This window comes from Bubalus kerabau, chromosome 4 (assembly GCF_029407905.1).
Source record: "Bubalus kerabau isolate K-KA32 ecotype Philippines breed swamp buffalo chromosome 4, PCC_UOA_SB_1v2, whole genome shotgun sequence".
Taxonomy (NCBI): Eukaryota; Metazoa; Chordata; class Mammalia; order Artiodactyla; family Bovidae; genus Bubalus; species Bubalus kerabau.
Window position 1 is genome coordinate 112,273,212 of NC_073627.1, and position 16,089 is coordinate 112,289,300.

The following is a 16,089-nucleotide window of genomic DNA, read 5'->3' on the forward strand; positions in this document are numbered from 1 at the left end:
TGACTAGTTTTCCTTCTTTGCACTATTGCTAATCTATCACAGTAATCTTTCTTCTGAGTCCAGATGTGGTCTCAGAATCATTCTCAACACATCATTCTACGACGTGTCTATCAGTTGATTATTGTTGACACTCAAAACAAAAACTTGTCATCCCTACACCAGAGATTATAAAATCTCAAATATATTATCAAAGGGGGAAAACGAAGATCATAGGGTCAAAGAGCTCCAAACATTAGCTGGTCTCCAAGGTACTGAACTATGGTTTCCATGGTTTTAGAGAAGCTGATTTTTTATTTTTTACTTACGACCTTTAGGGGTCACTGCTCATGGATGGACACTTCATTTACATTGAATAAATCCAAAAACACAATGAACATGTATATCAACTCAAGGATGGTTGTCCAACAATTAGGACAGTAAAGGAAAGGCTTTACTGAAGCTGAATGGAGACTTTTCTGGACAACAGAAGTATAAACTTGTGTTAACCTTGGAGTCCTACTTCAATGCATCTTTAGTGTTTCTCTGGATGAAGAACCTTTTATAAGAAGGCAGTTACTGCTGTAAATAGTTTTCATAAATCCTGTGGTTCATAATCAACATCTGAGAATTACACAGGGAATCTGACGAAAATCCATTAAAAACATCCCAAACATTTTCTATTATTAATGACACTACTGGGTGAGATGTTAATACACTGTATTTTTAGCAGCTGCAGGTTCTAATATCCACCAGATCAGATCAGATCAGATCAGTCACTCAGTCGTATCTGACTCTTTGCGACCCCATGAATCGCAGCACGCCAGGCCTCCCTGTCCATCACCAACTCCCGGAGTTCACTCAGACTCACGTCCATCGAGTCAGTGATGCCATCCAGCCATCTCATCCTCTGTCGTCCCCTTCTCCTCCTGCCCCCAATCCCTCCCAGCATCAGAGTCTTTTCCAATGAGTCAATATCCACCAGATTGATTCAGAATTCATTTCCTCTAAGGCAGAAGGATTAAATACCAGGACAGTTTATTATCTATACCTCACTCAGATAATTTTTAAATATATTTGTTGGTTTTAAAGCTCTCATGAGACAGAAACTATGCACTGAACTTCAGAAAGAAAAATTTCCTAGAAATTAAGTGGGTAAAAAAATGTCATGTCAATCCTATTGTATAACTGGATCACTTTGCTGTACAGCAGAAATTAACACAACATTGTAAATCACCTGTACTTCAATAAAATAAGTTTTTAAAAAGTTTCTGAAAGTGTTGTCCATGGACCCTCCCATTGGAATCATCTGGGGTTTTGGTTTCAAATACAGTTTCCTGCATTCCAGCCCAGCTACACTGAATAAGGATACTTAGGGGACTCTGTCTTTTATTGCTTTCCAAGTGATTCTAAGCCATGCCCAAATGTGATGACCACATGCTTATTCGGAGTTTTTTCTATGTAACAAATGGCTGAGAGTCAGCTAAGCAAATCTCAGAGGAACCTAACTGATACCTCTGAAGTCTTCACTTGCATTGATGCGCTATCTGAAAGTTGTGGGCAGTGGTTCCCTAAAAGAGATTTCTTTATGGTGATGGATTACCCAGCTCTGTGTTTTTCTCATGTTTGCTCTTTATTTCAAGGCACATTTCCCCAACTTGGAGTTGAGCAATTCTAAAGTAAATTTAATCAATATAGAGAATGTATTGGTCAATTTAGATCAATAAAAGTTTTCACTGGCACTTTCCTCAATAAATTATCTAGATTTTTTTTTAAGTTAATGCTTCATTATCCCCATGTAGACATGGAGAGATCAAATAGCATACTCTAAGAAAAAAAATATTTATTTTATTTTGCACTTGCCTAAACAAACAAAGCTATTCTAGCCTTGTGGACCTTAGATACAATGACGTAAGTATCCATATAACTATATCTTTATATATTCCACAAATGGAAAAACTGAAGTAATACTCTTTTTATAAAACTTTCTCCATCTACTCCAACCTATGCCTCTTTCTGCTTTTTGGAACGCAGTAACGTCTAATTGAAAATTATTTTTTATTGTACTAGCTCAATTGTACATCTCAAGGAAAGGCCTAAAACAAGCATTTGAAAAATATCTGGTGATTGATTGATTTGAAAAGTGATGTTATCAGTCCTACTTTTAGGTTTTCACTTAAAATTTAAACACACATACATATATATATTATTTATATGTTAATATATATACTTAATTATATTTAATCAATTTTATAGTATTAAATTAACATATCAATTGCATTGCATTGAATTTGAGTATATATAAATTCAGTTTAATAAAATATATATACACACACACTGAACATTATACTATCTCATATAATTTGTCCCCTTTACCAGCTTTCCTTCAACCAGCTCAGACTGGTTTTTTTTTCTGTGTTGAGCTGGATAAAAGAGGGTCATATGTTAGCTTTTCCTTGATCATTCATACTGACTCTCAGTTTAGATACAGTATTTGATGGGAAAGGGGAAAAGCAACAATAGAGTTATTATACTGCCATTTTGTGGATAATTAACATAAATGTTTCCACTGACTGAATAGATTCTCATGAGGAATGCTACACTCAAGAGCTGTGTGCTCTGGTAACACTTTATACATTTATCATGTATCCTATGTACACATGTATACTAGCTATTGGTACTCATGCCTGTGTTGTAGATTTCCAATTAATGTCCAATGTGCCACATCCTGCCTATCCTCTTACAGTGAAATGTTAACTTGGAAAGCAGTTTACAAAGGCAGCACTTAAAAAAAAATAAATAAAGCCACCAGTATTCTGTGTCTGTACAAGATGTTTCCAACTTTTCTTACTTCCCTTCTGAGGTCACAAGACAGAATCCAGTTTTGACATGCTTTTTATAGAAAATTCTAGAAAAGAGACAAGGCAAGATGAAAATAACAACAAATAAAATGAACACGAAGTTGGCATGCTTGCTATTTGTTTCCTTCTTTCTCACTTGACATTCCAATTATGTCTAAATCACTCTGGAGTACAATCCATCAAGATCAATTACTTTCTTTGGACAGGTCTTACAGAGACAAATTATAGGCCTGTGGCATCCTTCAGCTTTAGCTAGAACTCTCTTGAGCAGCAGAAGGAACCAGTGGCCACCACCCAGAAAGATATGCCTTAGGGAATACAGTCTAGACCTGGGGTTCTAAAATGATACTTTGCTGATGGACTTTCTCTTGTCTTTGGTCATTCTGATGTTCTTTGGAGAGTAGCAAACTTGTCACATCTCTGTTAGGACACAGTGATATAATTTGAAGCAACAAATAATTTGATGCAACAAAATTTTCCTTCATTTCTACTTTGTGTTTCGTTTATGCCTTTACTTCATCTAATCCAAAGATGTAGGGACCCCATTGTTGTGTTGTTGCTGTTTAGTCACTGAGTCATGTCTGACTCTTTGTGACACCATGGACTGTAGCCCGACAGGCTCCTCTGTACATGGGATTTCCCAGGCAAAAATACTGGAGTGGGTGGCCATTTCCTTCTCCAGGGGATCTTCCTGACCCAGGGATCAAATTCATTTTTCCTGTTTTGGCAGGTAGATTCTTTACTGCTGAGCCACCAAGGAAGTTCCCTTTAAATAGACAAATCAGACTTTTATCTTAAATACATTATTTACCTCCTACATTTGAAAGCAAGCCATTGCTCATTTATTCTTCACAATACCTGAGGCAAATTCCACTGGCACATAAGGATGTGAAGTCTATTTGTGTTTGCCCCATTGATAACCTTCCAAGAGTTATGACCACTTAAAACTTGAAGGTTTTCTGCCTCTTTGAGTTCTGCTTCTTGCCTCAGGTATCTAAAAATGGTAAATCCAGGTGATAATTTTGGGCATAAACTTGACAAAATAAACACAAACATCAATAATACAATTTGGATGAATAAGGGGCATCATCTCAGGACACACATTCATTCAGACGTCTTTTTCAGGCTGACATTTTTCATCAGTGAGTACTTGCTCACTAACTGATAAATGAAGGGCTAGATCATATTTCTCTGAAATCTGAGACTTGAGTTGACTATTATCAAGCAAAGTAATCTTTGGCTTGCACTTCAGGCACCTACAATTGGAAAGGTATTACTGACTAGGAGTAAAGCTGGTCATCTCAGTCAACACAGCACAAAGGGGAATCCTAGTATTTAAAAACTGAGGTAGTTGAATCTAATGCTACTTGGATAGCATTCATCTATTTATGCCTGCAGTGCTGAGTCATTCATGATGCAGAAATAACATTTGATAATATTTCTAAAGCAATGAAATTAGTCAGGGAAAGTGACTTGTGACTCATTCTAAACTAAGACAGATGAGAAATAGAAAATCCAGTACATCAATAAGGACAAAAACAAAGTCTGACCATTTTTTTCTGGTAGTATATGCCTCAGAACAGAGATGGGGAGAAAAGATAAAAATAAGAATTTAATTGCCATTGTCTCCTAGTTTATCCAAACTCACAGCACTGGGAGAGATAGTCTGCCTTTTTATACCACACATAATCTCATCTACAAAAGTTAATCAGTTTTTCCAATCATAATTTGCTTCCAGAGTCATTCCCTTTCAGATTCATGTTTTTGAAAGGTGGTTATTAGCAGAGACTTTAAAATCAAAATATCAAGTTCACAAAAGTTAAGATACAAAGTGTGTAAATTTTTTTTCACATCTTTAGGATTATGAAATTGAAAAGCTTTAGAGCTGAATATAAAAATTTATAGTCCTTAGGCCTATATTATTTAACAACTTGTAAATGAAGTTAAAATTTTAAAAATCATATTTACATTTCTAAAGTAACTGAAAAATAAAAATAAACAATTTAAACCCCAATTCAGGTTTCATAAACCAAGTATATATGTTCCCTGTATTCAACATTATATGTACAATTGCACACTTTTATTTGCATGCTGCTGCTGCTGCTAAGTCACTTCAGTCGTGTCCGACTCTGTGCGACCCCATAGACGGCAGCCCACCAGGCTCCCCTGTCCCTGGGATTCTCCAGGCAAGAACACTGGAGTGGGTTGCCATTTCCTTCTCCAATGCATGAAAGTGAAAAGTGAAAGTGAAGTCACTCAGTTGTGTCCGACTCTTCGGCGACCCCATGGACTGCAGCATAGGTCTGTTTATATGAACATAGTTATGCATTTATATTTACTTGTAGAGAAATATGTCTCAATGCTTTTGGACTTTGTTGAAAATCAAAGAAAAAATGCTTCTTGATAAATAAAGTCCAGCTGGGCAATTTTTTTTTTTTAGCATATAATAGGCACACTAATGATTTTTAAAATTGGCTGCACATGTGTGGTTGGACAATTTCTTATCAAGTTAAATAAACATGATTAATTCTGGCAGTTATTCAGAGGGCACACAGAAACATTCTGAATGCATTTTATCATGTTAAATTTACAACTGTTTTCCTGAAGCAGGGCATACTTTTATCATAATGTTAATATATATATATATATTTAGATTTAGGGCTTTCCTTGTGGCTCAGATGGTAAAGAATCCATCCACAATGTAGGAGACCTGAGTTTGATCCCTGGGTTGGTAAGATCCCCTGGAGAAGGGAAAGGATACCCACTCCAGTGTTCTGGTCTGGAGAATTTCATGGACTGTATAGTTCATGGGGTCGCAAAGAGTCAGACATGACTGAGTGACTTTCACTCACTCATATTTAGATTAGCAAATATAATGTTCCCTTTTAGTTTTCTATGTTCTTAATAATCATTTTTAAATTTTTCTGAAAATTATTAAAGTTTTAATTTTAATAATTCTAAAGATATAAAAATATCTTAACTCTTTATCTTCATACCAGTTACACTCATTATAGGGCATGGTATTTGACTCTTAATTTTAGAGTTGGGGTATGATGATCTGGGTGGGGGAAGGAAAAGAATCCATATGATGTAGAGCTGATCTGCTTGTATTTCAGTTTGTAACCAGAAATGCATTGATTTTATCTTTTTGGAGCACACAGAAAAATAATAAATTAAATTATAGCAAAAAGAGAAAGCTGAAGGCAGCTTAAGTACACTTATATATTTAAAAGATAGTATCACTGAAGTACTATATGAAGAAACAATAGAGCATATACCACAAAACACATTTCAGTAAATATTTATAATATACTGAACTGGCCTGGGATCATGGGCTGTATGGCCTTGACAAAGCACTTAATTTCTCTGTGTATCTGTCCTCTAGGTTAAATAATATATAGAGCCATGTCCAGTACCAAATGTGTAATATTTCTCTTATATTAAAACAGAATCAGGAAAAGCAGCTTATCAGAGATTTCAAGATTTTTCAAGGTACCCAACCCAAGACAACGACAAAAAAACAAGCACAAGGTCCATATTTTCATTGTATATAAACCTGGAAATCTGAAGTGCTGAGGTTTCTCAAAAGGAAACATGCATTCTGAGTGCAAACTTATATCCACTTTGTAGGAATACAACAAAATAATGCCAGCACTAAGAAAAAAAGTGCCAAAGCTAAAGGCTATATACGTTCTTTAATAACCTATTGTTATATTTAAATTAATGAGAACTATGTGTAAGTTTTTAATAAAAGCAAAGCATCATTGGACGTGAGTTTGAACAAGCTCTGGGATGGGAGATGGTCAAGGATAGGGAAGTCTGGCATGCTGCAGTCCAAGGAGTCACAAAGAGTTGGGCACAACTGAGCGACTGAACAACAAAGCATAGCTGAGGATCTTCAACTTTTATTGGTAACAGACACAGGACCATGTAAGCAAATATTCTCTGTTTAGGTTGTTAACTATAAAATGGACTTATACTTACTATTAAAGAAGATAATAATAACTTCATCAAATTTGCCAGAAAGCAAACTCTAACTTGGTGCTTTTTTCTTTTAATATCAAAAGCTTTAACAGGGCCTAAAGTCACTGGAGAAAGCGATGGAACCCCACTCCAGGACTCTTGCCTGGAAAATCCCATGGATGGAGGGGCCTGGTGGGCTGCAGTCCATGCGGTCAGGAAGAGTCGGACACGACTGAGCGACTTCACTTTTGCTTTCATGCATTGGAGAAGGAAATGGCAATCTACTCCAGTGTTCTTGCCTGGAGAATCCCAGGGACGGGGGAGCCTGGTGGGCTGCCGTCTATGGGGTTGCACAGAGTCAGACACCACTGAAGTGACTTAACAGCAGCAGCAGCAGCAGCAAAGTCACTGTCAGTGTTCACAATGTTAAGCTGAGAGCCCTGTGCCTCTGATTTTCTTCCTTTCACATGCCTAGGTACACATACTAAGGATTAGTACATGTACTAACTAAGGGAAGTGTGCTGCTTAATGCCTTGATGGTGCGCTCAGCTGGTGGCAAAGACAAGAGGAGGAATGGGGACAGGAAAAATGGCATTGAGTTGCCATGCTGAGTCTATTTTAAGTCAGGCTGGGTGAGGGAGAGGTGCCAGAGGGAGTGGCCTGAGTAGACAAACTCACCTGTCATTACTCTTATTATAATGATGCACTTGTCAGTTTATAAGACTTGCTATGAACTCTTTGAGGGTAGAAATAGCTTTTTTTTTTTTCCCATATCTTAGTGCATGGCACCCAGTAGACACTAACTGTATATTTATGGAAGGGATGAATAAAAGATGTCCAATTCCTTTGGGGTTTCTTTCTCCAAATAATTCCATGAGTTAGGATAACTGATTAGGTTAGGAAATTCCTTATTTAAAGCTTCAATAGCTCCTTTGAGTTCTCCTCCTTAAAGTCACCCACACCTTCAGATGAATTACTTCTAATCATCTGCAGGAGGGGATCTCAGATGCAGGGGATGGCTATGCAAGGAAGTCCTCCAAGGGGTTGGTGCTTTGGACTGTTGAAAGCAGCGTGCAGAAGGGAGCTGCTAGATCAAGGAAAGTGTGTGAAGGATTCAAGATCAGTTTACACAGGACCAGAGTGGTTACCATTACAGACAGTCCACTCTCCAAGCCAGTCTAGAGGGATATGATGGGACAGGGCACCAAACGCTTTTGTAAACATTTAGTATTTGTACACACATAGCAGCTTGGGGAAGCTGGTGTTTGGAGGTCAAGCCTGGAAATTGCACATCCTAGCTTCTCTCAAGTTGCTAACCTGCATTATACGGTCCAGGTTAGTTGTGCTTCACATGTAAAAACCCAGTTCCTATGCTTTTCAGCCATTTGTGTGTCTTCTTTGGAGAAATGTCAGTTTAGATCTTCTGCCCATTTTTTGATTTTTTGTTTTGTCATTGAGGTGCACAAGCTGTATAATTTAGAGATTAATCCCTTGTCAGTTGCATAGTTTGCAAATATTTTCTCCCATTCTGTAGGTTATGTTTTCATGTTGTTTATGGTTTCCCTTGGTGTGCAAAAGTTGTTAAGTTTAATTAGATCTCATTTGTTTATTTTTATTTTAATTACTCTAGGAGGTGGGTCAAAAAAGACATCATTGCAATTTAAGTCAGAGAGTGTTCTGCCTATGTTTTCCTTTAAGAGTATTATAGTATCCATCCTTACATTTAGGTCTTGAATTCACTTTGAGTTTATTTTTGTGTATGGTGTTAGTGTTTTAATTTCATTCTTTTTCAAGTGGCTTCTCAGTTTTCCCAGCACCACTTATTGAAAAGACTGTCTTTTCTCCATTGCATCTTCTTGCTTCCTTTGTCACAGATTAGACCATAGGTGCATGGGTTTATCTCTGGACTTTCCATCTTATTCCACTGAGCTATATTTCTGTTTTTGTTCTAGTAACATACTGTTTTAATGACTATAGCTTTGTAATATAGCTTTCAAACTGCAATGAGGTATCACCTCACACCTGTCAGAATGGCCATCATTAAAAATCTACTAACAATAAATGCTGGAGAGGGTGTGGAGATTGATGGTGGAGATACACTGTTGATGGTAATGTAAATTGGTGCAGCTACTATGGAGAAAGTAGGGAGGTTCCTTAAAAAACTAAAAATAGAGCTACCATATGATCTAGCAATCCCAGTCCTTGGCATATATCTGGAGAGAACCATAATTCAAAAAGGACACACACATTCTAATGTTCATTGCAGTACTGTCTCCAACAGCTGAGAGGTGGAAACAACCTAAGTATCAACTGACAGAAGAATGGATAAAGAAGATATAGTATACATATATAATGGAATATTATGCAGTCATTAAAAAGAATGAAATAATGTCACAGGCAGCAACATGAATGGACCCAGAGAGTATTATACTAAGTAAAGTAAGCCAGGCAGAGAAAATCATATAATATCACTTATATGTGCTGCTGCTGCTGCTGCTAAGCTGCTTCAGTCGTGTCCGACTCTGTGTGACCCCATAGACGGCAGCCCACCAGGCTCACATCCCTGGGATTCTCCAGGCAAGAACACTGGAGTGGGTTGCCATTTCCTCCTCCAATGCATGAAAGTGAAAAGTGAAAGTGAAGTCGCTCAGTTGTGTCTGACTCTTAGCGACCCCATGGACTGCAGCCTACCAGGCTCCTCCGTCCATGGGATTTTCCAGGCAAGAGTACTGGAGTGGGTTGCCATTGCCTTCTCCGTCACTTATATGTGGAATCTAATAAAAATGATACAAATGAACCTATTTACAAAACAGAAACCAACTCACAAATCTCAAAATCAAATGTATGATCACCAAAGGGAAAACACAAATCTTGAAATCAAATTTATGATTACCAAAGGGAAAACATGGAGGGGGAGTGATAAATTGGGAGATCAGGATTAATACATATATGCTACTATACATAGAACAGATGACAACTGATGACCTACTGTATAGCACAAGGAACTCTACTCATTATTCTGTAATAACCTATATATGAAGAGGATATGAAAAAGAATATATACATATATATATTTATAAGGGATATACACCTAAACTTACATATTATAAGTCAACTATATTCCAATAAAAGTCATTGGAAAAAAAAAAACCCAATTCCTTAGTGGAAGGAGGAAAAGAGAAAAGGAAAATGAAGAGGAAGGATGTCCTATGGCCCCTCCATTCCCCTAGTTCTCTTTATCATCAGTGTGGACTAGCATAGCTTTCATGGTATTTCCCACTTCATAGGACATTTAGAATATGTTCTCCTGCTCTTTCCAGCCTCCTTCCCATGCCAAACCATCAATCAACTTACACACTCTCTTCCAAGCTTGGAACACAAGCTTAGCACTCATAGTTTAAATCCAGGGCCTGGCAAATTACCTACCCGCCTTCTTCTGAATATTTATGCCCAAATGCCAGGATGTCGGATGCCCGTCCACTCCCATCACAGACAACAACTGGCACAGGAGGGGTGTCTCGAAGGTACTCCAAGACAATTGAGATCACATTGGGTCCTCCTTCCACAATTAGTGCCACCACGGGAACGCCTTGACCGATTCCTGCATTAAAAAAGGAAAAGAAAAGGAAAAAAAAGAGAAAAGAACACAAAGCCAGCAAACCAAAGAAACAAAAAGAGAAACAAAAAGCACAAACTAAAATTACTGAGCATGGGGAGGAAACAACATATGAAGGGATAACATACGGAGCAAAAATTTACAGAAAACCCTTTAGTAGAATTTTCCTACCAGAGAGTCTATTAGACTTTGCCCTCTCCCTGTAACTCCCAGGGTGCTGGGGTCAGTTAAAGTGTTGATGACCATACCTCACAGGGGAGGCATAGAGTGAGAAGGTGGGAAAGTTGGTTAGTAGAGGAAGCCAGTAGCCAAAAGATTGGAAGCTAAATGTGATCTTAAGCAAGTCTCATGTGGATCCAATGGCCAGTTTCCTATATGAAACATGGAAAGTTAAAAAAAATAAAAGTCACCTCCCTGAAGTTATCACAGTGCTAAGAAAATGCCTAAGTGGTTTTTATATTAAAGGCTACAAAAATCAGCTGGGGGTATATTTTAACTTGTTGAATCAACTGCTAGCTAAATTATGGGTCTATCTATTTCTGACCACAGGTGATCAGCTTGATTATGGATTTTTAACATATAACAGTCATAATAAATTACCCAGGGGATATAGCATCTGCCATTTGCCATTATTGTGTCCTTTACTATAGGGTGAGTTGCCAGGCACATGATGGGCAAACATTGGTTGAATTCAGCTGAATTAAAGAACTTCAGCTATTTACACTGAGTCAATAGACACTGCTGTTTTCAAGTAAAAAATTACCCTAACATCAGCACTTATGTATGTTCAATCTAACATAATAAAGAGAAATACTGAAAACAAATGTCCATAAGAGACATGAAGAGAAAAGAAAGTGAAAGAAAAGTGAAAGTGTTAGTCTCTCAGTCATGTCCTACTCTGCAACCCCATGGACTGTAGCCTGCCAGGCTTCTCTCTCTGTCCATGGAATTCTCCAGGCAAGAATAGTGGAGTGGGCAGCCATTCCCTTCTCAAGGAGATCTTCCTGACCCAGGGATCAAACCTAGGTCTCCCTCATTGCAGGCAGATTCTTTACCATCTGAGCCAGGAGGGAAGTCCATGAGAAACAAATTAGTTTTCAAGTGACACCTCAAGTTACCATCATTGGTGAATGAATAACTTCTTTTGTTCAATTTGGTGTCACGTTGTATATTTTCACTCTATCTTCTCAGTATAGTTAGAAAAATGGGCAGTTCCATAAAAATGAGATGTTTTGTAAGGTACACAAAGCAGTTATCTTAAAAAGGAAAGAATCAAGCGTTTGTACCATTTCTGTAAATATGAACTGAAAAAACCCCTTAGTCACCTCAGTTCTTTCTCTTCCCCCTTCTGCTATGGTATTTTATCTTTTATCAAGAAACTGCTTCCCTATGAGAAATGAGTTTGATGTTTGATTTTTTGCTCCATTAATAAAAGATTCTATTAGACTTGTGTGACCAGTTTTACTTCTAAAATATAAGTACAACAGTCTCCTAGGGCCTTATCTCCACTAAGTCAGTGTTTTTCATGGTTTGATTTTCATCTGCAAAGAATGGTCCAAAACGCCAGTTACACAAAGAAGAATGTTATTTTAAATTTACATTTAAAAAATGTAAGAAAATGACAATTGTTGATTAAGACAAGAAGCCAAGATTTCTTTTTGTTCCCAGAAGGAATTGTGAGAGAGATGACTCATAGTCTCATCAGAGTTTTCTGTGGATGGGAAGTTTTTAAGAATTAACTCTCTCAAATCCAAGAAGAGGGAAGTAAAAGGTCATGCTGTTCTCCTTTGACCCAGAGCCCTAAGGACTCAAACAAAAGGGCATTTTAAAGCTCTGTTTTGGTGTCTATGAAGGAGACACTTTATCCACTGCTGTTGATTATGATTAAGTTCTTGTTGAAAGGCATGTTGAAGATTAACTTGAAATGTTAACTTGAAATGTTAATACAGCGTACTTCTTTTTGAGGAGAATTTTCTGACACAAAAAATACCCACTCCTATACAGATTTATATTCTAAAGTGCCTTGGAAAAGAAACTCTTTTCCAAGGTACATTAAAAGTTATTTTATAAAGCATTTTATGTTTAAACATAAACATATGTTTAAAGATATTTTATAAGGTATTTCCAAAGTACCATGCCATTTAGTTTTATCCTTTGCTTTTCTTCAGCACATACTCCCATATTGTTTCATGTCAAGGGACAATACACCATACCATTTGTTTTATACCAAATGATAACATTTACACTATTTCTAGGATCTTCTAAGAGAGGCTAAATTCTGTTTAGCCTAAATTGGCTAAATTCTCATTCTTGAGCACTGATTCTATCAGTGGATCATTACTCCTACTCACAGACCAACTATGAGCCATTCATGGAGGAAGAAGTCATAAAATGGACCTTCTAGAATGTTTCTGATCTAGAGTCTACCAGACAATAGGCAAGATGTTTGGAAAATTCTCCTCTCTTTGAGAGGAAACATAGGTGCAAAGGGGGCTTTCCTGGTGACTTAGACAGTAAAGGATCCACCTGCAATGCAGGAGAGCTGGGTTCAATCCCTGGGTCAGGAAGATCCCCTGGAGAAGGGCATGGAAACCCCCTCCAGTACTCTTGCCTGGAGAATCCCATGGACAGGAGCCTGGTGGGCTACAGTCTATGACGTCACAAAGAGTCGACACAACTGAAGCGACTGAGCACACACACATGCATGGGTGCAAAGGATCACTTTTCATGGGCAGATTTGTGAGCAATAAGCTGTCAGTTGTATCTGTCAATAAATCAAATTGTTATACCCTAGAAATATAGAAGCATTTAGATGGTCATATTTCCTGTATTTGAAATGAAGCTGTAAGCAACTGAAATGAAGAAAACAACTATATTAATTTGGATATATATTTCAGGGCTAAAAATTAGATGGAACAAAATATCAAAACATTATCTATTTTTTCTTAAATTGAATATATCCAATATATCTAATGACTACAAATTCTCTCCCATTTCCTTTAGATAAAAATTTGTTCCACAGACTATAAAAACCCTTAAAGCCTAAAATAAAAGCAGTTTTGATTTTCTTAGTTACAGGTGGTAGAGAATCAGGCCATGCCTAAAAATATGCTTTGTGTAAATTAAATGTGACAATATATGGTAACATTAAACTTTTTTGTCAATATACACACAGATACACACACACACATGCACCCCACTCTCATGTATTGTCTTTTTCTGAGAAAAGAAAATGATATAAAATAATTAGTAATGATCCAAAGTAATGGTCCTTAGCTTATTTTTTTTTGAGACAAGAATCTTTGAATACTTTTGTGATTCCAATGAAAGCTAACGATCTTTTTCCAAGAAAAACAAAGGCACATACGGACAGTCACAAAAATGCTTCTATGCAATTTCAAAAGTTCATGGATTCCTGAAGTCTATTCATAAAACCTTGCTAATGGACCCTCACGAAGCCCCACCCTAAATTAAGAACATTGATATACAGTTGGTCATCTGTATCTGTGAGTTTCACATCCATGAATTCAACAAACTGCAAGTCGGAAAAAAAAAAAAATTCCAGCAAGATCCAAAAAGTAAAACTTGAATTTGCTGGGCATTGGCAATTAATTTCATAGCATTTATTTCTATTAAGTATTATAAGTAATTTAGAGATGATTTAAAGTTTACTGCAGGATGTGCATAGGCTGCCTGCAAATACTGCACCATTTTATATAAAGGACTTGAGCATCTGCAATTTTGGTATCTGGGAGGTGGGACTGGAACCAATCTCCCGAGGATACTGAAGGACCACTATATATGCAAAAAGCATCAGTTTGTGTTCTTTTATGAAGCTCACTGAAAGTCAAAGTGTTAGTTGCTCAGTCATGTCCGACTCTTGTGACCCATGGACTGCTAGGCTCCTTTGTCCATGGAATTCTCCAGGCAAGAATACTGGAATGGGTTGCCATTCCCTTCTCCAGGGAATCTTCCTGACCCAGGCATCGAACCTGGGTCTCCTGCAATGCAGGCAGATTCTTTACCATCTGAGCCACCAGGGGAATTCAATCCCATCACTTCATGGCAAATAGATGGGAAACAATGAAAACAGTGCAGACTTTATTTTCTTGGACTCCAAAAATCACTGCAGATGGTGATTGCAGCCATGAAATTAAAAGATGCTTGCTCCTTGGAAGAAAAGCTATGACCAACCTAGATAGCATATTAAAAAGCAGAGACATTACTTTGCTGACAAAGGTCTGTCTAGTTAAAGCTATGGTTTTTCCAGTAGCCATGTATAGATATGAGTGTTGGACTATAAAGAAAGCTGAGTGCCGAAGAATTGATGCTTTTGAACTGTGGTGTTGGAGGAGACTCTCGAGAGTTCCTTGGGCTGCAAGGAGATCAAACCAGTCCATCCTAAAGGAAATTAGTCCTGAATATTCATTGGAAGGACTGATGCTAAAGCTGAAGTTCCAATACTTTGGCCACCTGATGTGAAGAACTGACTCACTACAAAAGACCCTGATGCTAGGAAAGATTGAAGGTAGGAAAAGAAGGGGATGACAGAGGATGAAATGGTTGGATGGCATCATTGACTTGAATTTGAGCAAGCTCAGGGAGTTGTTGATGGACAGGGAAGCTTGGTATGCTGCAGTCCACGGGGTCACAAAGAGTCAGACACAACTCAGCAACTGAACTTAACCGATGAAACGCACTGAGGCATCTGAGACAGGTTCTAGAAAAGGTTTTCAGACAAAACAGTAGTCTGGGGAAACTGTATCACATTGTTACTGTCCAGTTATATTGATTAACCAAACTTCCCACTGTCTATAGTTTATTTCTCCTCCTATCCTTCATGTCTTTCTCTTTTCCTTGTTTTTCTTTATTTCTTCCATTCACACTTGCTTTTCTAAATGGTATTTTGGATAAGGGACATTTTAAAAGTCTCTAGATAAAATAAATTTTATAAATCTGTAGCATATGACCTCATTAGTAAAGAAAAAAGCTTTTTAAAATATCAAGAATGGTATATTTTTATTAGTGAAATAAAGAAAGCATTTTGAGAATTCAGTGAAGACCCAACTGGATTCATAAGGACCACTACCAATTTATGCCCACAAAGGAAATAATATAATTACTCTGAAGAGCTTCACAAATGTACTTGCTCATCTGAAACTGCTGACTGACCATTCACAAAAAGCAGTTTAGATTTACAGTTTTTAAAAAATACAACCTTTATTATTACCAAAAAGTTCTCATTTTATCTAGGTCCCTCAGAGAATTTTTTTGGTCAATACTTGCCCTTTTGGTTTTGGTGAAAGTAGGTTAATTCCTTACTTGATAATAATAATTTTTCATTTTCTACCAGAACCAAGAACTTCTTAGAGATTTCCATTAGAATTTAATTTTAGAGCAACACAATGTTGCTTAATTAGGAAGAGGCAAGATGTTTGCCACACTCTTTATAGTTTTTGTAATTTTGGAACTAGAAGCGTTATAGCCTATAAAAAAATGTGAGCTTGAGTAATGGACTTAGCAATCTAGAGGATTCCAGGTTGACCCAGGGCTTTTAAATTATAAACTGAGCCCCAATTAATGGTTCTTTGCAGAAGATAACCTTTTAGACTTTTGTCTCATTTTGTTATACCTGCTATGCAGTTCAGCCTGGGCTACCAATAATTCAAATAT

At 37.3% G+C, this 16,089-nt stretch overlaps 1 protein-coding gene across 1 annotated transcript in view; it reads right to left on the minus strand.

The window, feature by feature from the left end:
• TRPM3 (transient receptor potential cation channel subfamily M member 3) overlaps window positions 1-16,089 on the minus strand; it is a 299,435-nt gene that overhangs the window by 210,101 nt on the left and 73,245 nt on the right. Inside the window, exon 6 of the mRNA XM_055578293.1 lies at window positions 10,227-10,401. Within this exon, the coding sequence (XP_055434268.1) occupies window positions 10,227-10,401 (175 nt within the window). The remainder of the gene's footprint in view (window positions 1-10,226; window positions 10,402-16,089) is intronic.